The sequence below is a fragment of the Myotis davidii genome, unplaced genomic scaffold (genome assembly GCF_000327345.1).
Source record: "Myotis davidii unplaced genomic scaffold, ASM32734v1 scaffold1036, whole genome shotgun sequence".
In the NCBI taxonomy this organism is placed as follows: Eukaryota; Metazoa; Chordata; class Mammalia; order Chiroptera; family Vespertilionidae; genus Myotis; species Myotis davidii.
Genome location: NW_006287260.1, coordinates 134,881 through 143,842, shown reverse-complemented (window position 1 = coordinate 143,842; position 8,962 = coordinate 134,881). Strand labels below are relative to the sequence as shown.

The following is an 8,962-nucleotide window of genomic DNA, read 5'->3' as shown; positions in this document are numbered from 1 at the left end:
GAGGGGGGTGCCGTGCGGTCGCCCGCGGTACCGGGGGAGGTGCCGCGGGACCACCTGTGTCCGCCTCCGAAGCGCGCCCTTCCCGAAGGTTTGGGAGCCAGGACGTGAATACGGTCATGCGGCCGCAAACAAAGAGGGAGCTGTGGTAACGCGCACCCGCATTCCCGGTCCACGCGTCCGTGCGCGGACATTAAGCAACAGGGGTGGGGCCCAGTGCACAGGGGCGAGCAAAACGCCCCCTCCGTACCTCAACGACGGCGGAAAGCTCGAAAATGTTAATATCCCCACTTCATGCTCCCACCCCCTGGAATGGCGCCTAAAGTGAAATTCACAATAAAAGAGCCTCCCTCCGGCAGGTGTTTTCCTCTTACTCTTGATGGAATTAACCAACCTGCCGGGAAAATCAGGTGTGGGAGACCGCCCCCGACCTTGGGCGCCCGCGACTGGAGAAGTCTTGTACTTGGGCATAAACTATGTTTGTTTCTGGCACCAGCACTGCTCCCGGCTCGAAGCGGGCGCTCAGTGGCGTGGAGTGGACAAATGGGCTGGACAAACTCCGTGGCGGCGTTAGAGGCGGCAGGGAGAGGGAGGCCTCCGGGGAGCCGTGCAGCTCCCCTTTAACCGGCGACTTTCCCAGGATGGAAAGCCCACCAGCTGAAACCCGTGCTCGCTCCCACCGCCACGCTTAAAGCGGAGCCCGCACGTCGCCGCCGAATGACCGCGAGGAGCCGGCCGGTGACGTCATCGCGGCGCGACGACCGGAAGTGAGCTGCCAACCCCGGTGTGTGGCCGCTCCGCAACCCGCAGTCCCGAATTGCCCCCGCGGGCCCTGGGGCCGCCGGGGCGGACGGACACCCGGAGGAAGCGGACGCGGACGGAGACGGGGATTTGAAAGAAGCAGCGACAGAGGAAGGCGAGGTAGGGAGACGTTGACGGGGCCGAGAGGACCCCGAGATGGTGCTCTGGCTGCGCCACCGCCTGCCTGTGTCTCCCCACCCCCCGCCCCGGCCGGGACCATTGGGACGCACAGGGTTCCTCCCATCTGCAGTCGTAGAGGCGGGGGGGGGGGGGGGGGGGGGGGGGGGGGGTGAGTCCGCACCGTAGGGCTGGTCCGGTCCGGGAGACCCAGGCTCGGGGTTCATATTTTTAATCCCTGCCTTTGACTATTAACACTCCTTCTGAGGGGATTTTAATAGCGTCTGGGTTTTCCTGGTGAGGAAGTTGGGATCCGATGTCTCCCTGAGACAGGCAAGAGCGAGAACCCAGGACGCCTAGAATCCCTTCCACTGCCCTGTGGTTCTCACAGCTGTTGCTTGAGCATAACGGTGTTATTCTAGGCAGCAGAGACGTTAAAGGGAGGCTCCGGGCGTGACCGCTTTACTCACCTTATGTCCAGGGTCTTTCTGTCGCATAAACACATCAGACCCATCAGTTGTGCGAGGCCAAAGCGCCGCAGTGCTCGCTAGCCGAGCGTCAGCCAGGGGACCAGAAGCTCGGGGTTCTCTGGGTTCCCCTTCTAGAGAGAACCGTAGGCTCTTAGAGCTGTATGGCGTTTAAAGAGATCATGGAAGGATATTAGATTAGCCAGCGGTTCTCAACCTGGGGGTCGAACGACCCTTTCACAGGGGTCGCCTAAGACCATCGGAAAACATATATAATTACATATTGTTTGTGATTAATCACTATGCTTTCATTATGTTCAATTTGTAACAATGAAAAATACGTCCTGCATATCAGATATTTACATTACGATTCATCACAGTAGCAACATTACAGTTATGAAGTAGCAACGAAAATAATTTTATGGTTGGGGGTCACCACAACATGAGGAACTGTATTAAAGGGTCGCGGCGTTAGGAAGGTTGAGAACCACTGGATTAGACAGAAGCAGCCTTTCAGAGCATCAAGTTTTATTAAAATATAGAAAGTAAGGACTTTTAGAAAAAGAACAATGTTGTGAAACTTTTAAGAAGGAATCTGGCCCAGCTGGCCTGGCTCAGTGGTTGAGCATCGACCTCTGAACGAGGAGGTCACAGGTCACAGCTCGATTCCAGGTCAGGGCACATGCCCAGGTTGCAGGCTAGATCCTCACTGTGGGGCTGCAGGAGGCAGCCAATCATTGGTTCTCTCTCATCGATGTTTCTCTCTCTCTCTCTCTCCCTTCCTCTCTGAAATCTATATAATTTTAAAATCTAGCATAAATAAAACTATGCTAAACGCTTTCGTGGGGTGAGATAAATGATGAGACAAACCTGTCTTCACACAGTTTTCAGCCTAGTAAATATTTGCATGATGCTGTAGAATTAAAAGATAGGAAGAAAAGAGTACTACATGTGGGAGAAGCTCATTTAAATGTTCCAAACTCAAAGAAACACTGTTTTGATGAGAAGATGCCTCCTTTTTAGTATTCTTTCCACATGGAGTCATCACAGGTAAAGAGATCTGTAGGCTTAGAGGCAGAAGAGCTGGCTGGATGGAAAGGATTTTTCTGACATCCCCTCCAAGAATGAGGTTGGGAGAGTGGGCTCAGGGGGAAAGGTTTTCATGATCCTTGTATTGTATTGCCCTTGTAAACAAATGTGGGAGCCTTGAGCATACCTAAACTGGAAAACTGGAATTTTCCCTAGCGTTCTTCCCACAGCTGGGCTACAAATTTCTTTTGGGGAGATAGTGTATCCTACCATTGAATAAGTGGATTTGTTGTGTTGTATTGAGAATGCTGTCTTCTTACCTTACCCAAGTCTGGAAAGTAGGCCAAATTTATAAAAGTGTTTCTTTCACCTCCTCAGCTCAAGAGTCAGGACATCTCAGATTTAACAGCAGTTGAAAGGGAAGACTCATCATTACTCACTCCTGCAGCCAAAAAACTGAAAATAGACACGAAAGAAAAGAAAGAGAAGAAGCAGAAAGTGGATGAAGATGAGATTCAAAAGATGCAGTAAGTTACTTTCTGATCTTTCCCCATTGCAAGGCTCTAACTTGACCACACAAAATTAAGAAATTTTTCTTGACCTTCAATTTTTTTCTTTTATAAACTCAAAGTAAAGTAATTAATACATTGGTATACCATAGGAAATATAAATAAGTAAAAAAAAATACCAATTTACCACCAAAATAAATACTATTAATATTTTGATATATATTTTCCAAGATATTTTCTATACATATATGTATATCTACAACAAATTTTTCAAAGATGTTAAATACCATTTGTAGTCCTAACCATTTTGGCTCAGTGGATAGAGTGTCGGCCTATGGACTCAAGGGTCCCCGGTTTGATTCTGGTCAAGGGCATGTACCTTGGTTGCGGGCACATCCCTAGTGGGGAGTGTGCAGGAGGCAGCTGATCGATGTTTCTCTCTCATCGATGTTTCTAACTCTCTATCCCTCTCTTTAAAAAATCAATAAATACCATTTGTAACCATTTTTTACATTAAGTATGGTAGATGCATTGCATGTCAATAACTATATATCTAGGTCAGTGATGGCGAACCTATGACATGCGTGTCAGAGGTGACATGCGAACTCATTTTTTTGGTTGATTTTTCTTTGTTCAATGGCATTTAAATATATAAAATAAATATCAAAAATATAAATCTTTGTTTTACTATGGTTGCAAATATCAAAAAATTTCTATATGTGACATGGCACCAGAGTTAAGTTAGGGTTTTTCAAAATGCTGCCACGCCGAGCTCAAAAGGTTTGCCATCACTGATCTAGATCATAATTTTCTTCAAAATGGAAATAGCTTCATTTGCTTTCTGATTGTAAAAGTAGTATGGTTTCATTGCAAAGAATCCAGAGAATACAGAAAAGTAGAAAAAAAATAGTTACCCATAATCCCACTACTTAGAGTTTACCCAGGGTATATACCTCTTCATGTTTGTTTTTTAATGTTTGATATATATTGCTAAATATTTTCATGTCAGTAAAGATGTCTGTAAATCATGATTTTTAATGGCTACATTGTATTCCATTGTGTGGATGGACCATAATTTGACCAATCCCTGCAACTGTTCTTGTGTTTTGGATTTTTTTTACAACATTATGATGCACATCTTTACATACTTCTCCATTTGATTCCTATAATAAACTGGAAGTGTAGTTGCTAGTTCAAATAGCATGAATATTTTCAAAGGATTTTCATATGTATTTCTAAATTCTTCTGCAAAACGGTTGTTCCATTTCACGTTCTATTAGCATGTTTGACTTTCTGTCTTCCCATTCTCCTTAGTACCATTCTTAATACTTGTCTGGTTTATGGAAAATGTTATCTTGTTTATTATTTTAATTTCTTTACTAGTGAAAGTTAATTTTTTTTTCCTTTATACTTATTGGCCATTGGTGCTTTTGTAAAGTTTCAGTTCATGTCCTTTGCTCATTTTTCAAAATTGGTATGGCTGCTCAGTGGTTGAGCATTAACCTATGAACTACGTCAGGGCACATGCTCAGGTTTCGGGCTTGGTCCCCAGTAGAGGGCGTGCAGGAGGCAGCTGATCAATGATTCTCTCTCATCATTGATGTTTCTGTCTCTCCCTTTCTCTCTGAAATCAATAAAAAATATATATTTAGTAAATAAAATTGGTATGGCCATTGTTTTATGTGAAAGAATTCATTCCTATAGAGCAGTGGTTCTCAACCTTCCTAATGCCGCGACCCTTTAATATAGTTCCTCATGTTGTGACCCCCAACCATAAAATTATTTTCGTTGCTACTTTGTAACTGTAATTTTGCTACTGTTATGAATCCTACTGTAAATAGCTGATATGCAGGATGTATTTTCATTGTTCGCGACCCACAGGTTGAGAACCGCTGCTATAGAGTATTAACCCTTTTCCATATATTTTACAAAATTTTCCTCCTTAATCTGTTAATGTTGAAAACTACTGGTTTGAACATACATTTATATATTAAATTTTTACAATAACGTGAAGCGTAGTAAGGTAGCATTATAGGAGAGAGCCTTAGGCTGAAAACACAATTTATTTGGTATGATACAGTGACCTAGCATTGTTTAAGTTTTTGTTCTTAATAAAGTAAAAAAAGGAAGTTGTTTCACTTATTCTCAAGTGCCTTAACCCCTTTCCCAACAATTTTTTTGTTAAAAACGTTTCTTTTTCAGACTAATTTTTTTATTTTGGTTCTATATAGTATTTTTGATGCTGGTTATGAAAACAGTTTGTAACTCGTCTTCCTATAAACCATATTTTTTTACCATATTTTCTTAGTATACTCGTCGACGACTGAAAAAGAACATTTTGTGAAAATGAGTATACACGTTTCTGCCGGGGAAGGGGTTAAGGGTGGAAATACTTTATCTTCATTCCTCATGAGCATAACCTAATACTATCAACCCCTTGACAATTCATTTTCTATTTGACACTTGATTTTATTGATGTAATAACAAGTTAACTTAATTACCTGAACCTTTGTCTAGGATCCTGGTTTCTTCTTTTTCTGAGGAGCAGCTGAACCGTTATGAAATGTACCGCCGTTCAGCTTTCCCTAAGGCGGCCATTAAAAGGGTAAGGATGGACTATCATACTTCATTTTCATCAGCTGGGAGAACCAACCTGGACTCCAGAGTTAGGTCCCTTGACATTTGGAAGTGACATGTTAGGCAAGTTGGGGGTCATTTAGGCGGGAAAATAAAAATAACATGTCCCTCAATAATTTGACCAGTTTTGGTTTTGTATTCCAGGGATAGGGTCTTGACAAACAGAATCGTTGCTTTGATAGTCTCAATTTCAGCATCCGGCCTTTCGTAAACACTCAGTGCAGAGCTCTGTGGGCACTTGTTTCTAAAGCCGGGCTGGACTACTTTAACCAGTCTTTGTCCTCTCCAGCTGATCCAGTCCATCACTGGCACCTCCGTGTCTCAGAATGTGGTTATCGCTATGTCGGGTATTTCCAAGGTTTTCGTCGGGGAAGTGGTAGAAGAAGGTGAGTGGTGTTGGTATAAGTAATGGATTGAACCTGTGATGGTCTTATTTTCAAGAACGTCGGGACTGAGGGACTTAATAAGGCCCCTGTAGTAGTTCCCACTTACACTAGAGGTTGACCAAGGGGGGTGCCTTTGTATTTGGCAGAACATGACCATTAGTCCTTCAGAGTTTCCCTACTGGGAGTTAGGAAGCATCTAGGAAATGTCCCTTCCTGATTCCTGTCCGCAGCCCAGGGTGACAGAAGCAGACCTTGTATTTTTCGCCAATGAACTTTGTTCATTTCTGCTGCCAAAAGATACAAGAAAAGCTGTCACTGGGGCTGACTAGTGGGAGGAGTTATCCGATGTTACGACCCCTGGAACTGCTACCGTACTTATTGAGGAAAGAACTTGGCTGCTGCCCACTGCTAATCACTAGCAACCCCAGTACGTGCCCTTGACCAGGAATCGAACCCGAGACCCATGCCAGGCCCGGTGCCCTAACCACTGACTCACACTGGCCGGGGCAAACATGGTACATTTTAGAGAAAATGCCTTGGTTTATTTCCTCAGCAAGCTTAGAAGAGTTGATGAGAATTACAGTACTCAAAAGGGTTGTGAGTAAGCTCTGGGGTGATCACAAAACTGTCTCCTTGCCCCCCCTTTAGCACTGGATGTGTGTGAGAAGTGGGGAGAAATGCCACCACTACAACCCAAACATATGCGGGAGGCTGTTCGGAGGTTAAAGTCGAAGGGGCAAATCCCCAACTCGAAGCACAAAAAAATCATCTTTTTCTAAGACTGAAGCCGAGAAAGGCCTGGCACTGGAGGACGTGCTGGTGCGACTTGGGATTGCAGGCTGTGCACTGGTGCTCCGGGATCTGCCCGCGTCTCAGTGTCTTTCTCAACACTGTTCATCACACCTGGAAAGCATGCGGCCTGTGTCATACATGCCTTGACTATTGGGACCTTTGGGCATTTTGCGGCATTTAATTGTCTGGCTAATTGGAAGCAGAAAGGCACATGGGCATGGCTTCCCTGGACAGGAGCTGCTTGCAGAGAGAAAACCTTTCCAGGAGAACTTTGGTGGTTTCGCACTGGAGCCTGAAGTTGCTGTCTTAGGTTTTTACCTCTGGTTTTAAGTAGATGAAACAACCAGGAATTTCTGACTTAGTGCTACTCCAAATGAATAACGTGATGCAGGAGTAGTGGAACAGTGTCTCCCTGTAAACATTAAAGAATCTCCGATGGATTTTGGTGAGTGATCATTAAACTGTTTTCCAACTTGTTGTATGTGTATTCATTTTCTGTCTAACTGGTTGGAATAGGGGGAATTCATCATTCTTGTTTTTGGTGTCAGTAAAACTGGTCTTGGGGGGTTTTTTTGTGAAAATTTGAACCCTCACTTTCTACTAGAGCTATTAAAATTTAATATCAAAAAGAGTACTTAAAGCACTTAAGAACAATGTAAAAGCCTATATATTTCAGATTTCTTATAGATATAACACAACTAGTTCTGTTTAGTAAGTTTAATTTGCTTTTTTCAGGTGGTTCACAGAACCAGTACACTCCAAGTTTGATTAGATATTGCAACATTAAAGTTTCCCAATACTGACCACTATTCCAGTTCATCAGATAAATTCTCATTGTTTTCCTCAAATGAAGGGGAATGGCGTGACCTTTCCGTGACGGTGATTAGCAGTAATACGGCTACAGTATTAGTTGGCAGTCCCCAGGAATTCTTTCCTCTGTGTCACAGGGAGGCGGGCTTGAAGCTGCTCTGAAGCTTTCCATTCGGTGGAGCACCGTGAGTTGGGGAAAGACTCACGAAGTTGACTTAGTATCTTACTCGAGTCATGGTGGTCAACTTGTCCTCAGCCCATGGAGAAGACACTTCAGTGGGGCTAAGAAGTGGTGGTGAAAGGCTACCTCTTGACCAAAAACTAAACCCAAAGGGGACTGGGGGAACAGACAAACATTCTCAGTTCTAACGAATATTTTTAAGTTATAGGGACTATATTTCAATGAAAGATACTGGACAAGGCTGGAACTTAACAAGGGAGAAAGTTCACATGCCAGGACTGGCCACTTAGCAAAACCTCCCAGTTGAAGACTAAGAGTGCTTCACCTTGTGTCTAAGAGCTGGGGAAAATAATCCCCATCCAACAATAGCTACTACCCACACCTCCCCAGAGGCGACCAGGAATATTCTTATCCTAGCAGGAGGTGGGGGAAGCCATTGGTGAGGATATTGCATCCACCAGAATCTCTTGAAACTTAATGACCATGGTAAAACCACAGCTTTTGCAGCTCTCAATAACAGGATGCTGCCTACTAGCTTATGCAGCAATGTTCAGTTATTTCCATGGTTTTATGGTGTTTTGACTGATTTTAGTAAAGGAGGGAATAAAGCCCTTAGTGTAAGGTTAAAACGCAAAGTTCCCGTATCACCACAGCAATACCTCAAACAACCTCCCCCCCACCCTCCTGAACTAAGGGGAAGCTCATGTAAGTGGGTCAAGTTATGGGATGTGTGAGGGGTGGTGTTTACACCTTGGATATTCCATACACAGGAACCATTTCTTTTAGAACCATGAAAAAGTACATAAAGTTGAGGCCCATGGCAAAATCAAGGTCAGATTAAATATACAGCAAAAAGCAGCCAACACAAGAATGGAACCCACACCTTTTGTCTTAAGAAACTAGGTTCATTATTCCAGGAGTTGAAAACATTTGAGATTGAAAACCATCCCTGCAGCTCAGCTGAGAGATTGACACCAGTGCAAGTGCACTAGAGCGTATCTCCAGTACATCCATGTAAACAGGAAATGTAGACAGTCACAGATGAGACAGTTGTAAATGTTTCACAGCCGAAACGCTGATGTGCAGAGGCTGGCGTCTGGGAAGTGGTGCTGTCATCACTCCAGACGATTTCGTGAGGTATTATTTCTTGTTCAGAGTCTTCGAGCTCCAAGGCAGAAATCGTAAGCAGTCCAAAGGAGCTGGTACTATTTTTTCCTTCCACTTTTTTCCTTCACA

At 44.1% G+C, this 8,962-nt stretch overlaps 1 protein-coding gene across 1 annotated transcript; it reads left to right on the top strand.

The window, feature by feature from the left end:
* Positions 1–116: 116 nt before the first annotated feature.
* On the top strand, positions 117–7,212 carry TAF11 (TATA-box binding protein associated factor 11). Its single transcript, XM_006759036.1, has 7 exons — positions 117–145; positions 692–764; positions 808–918; positions 2,790–2,938; positions 5,438–5,525; positions 5,847–5,943; positions 6,592–7,212. The coding sequence occupies exons 1-7, from the start codon at positions 117–119 to the stop codon at positions 6,720–6,722; spliced, it is 678 nt and encodes a 225-aa protein (XP_006759099.1). The 3' UTR covers positions 6,723–7,212.
* Positions 7,213–8,962: the final 1,750 nt, after the last annotated feature.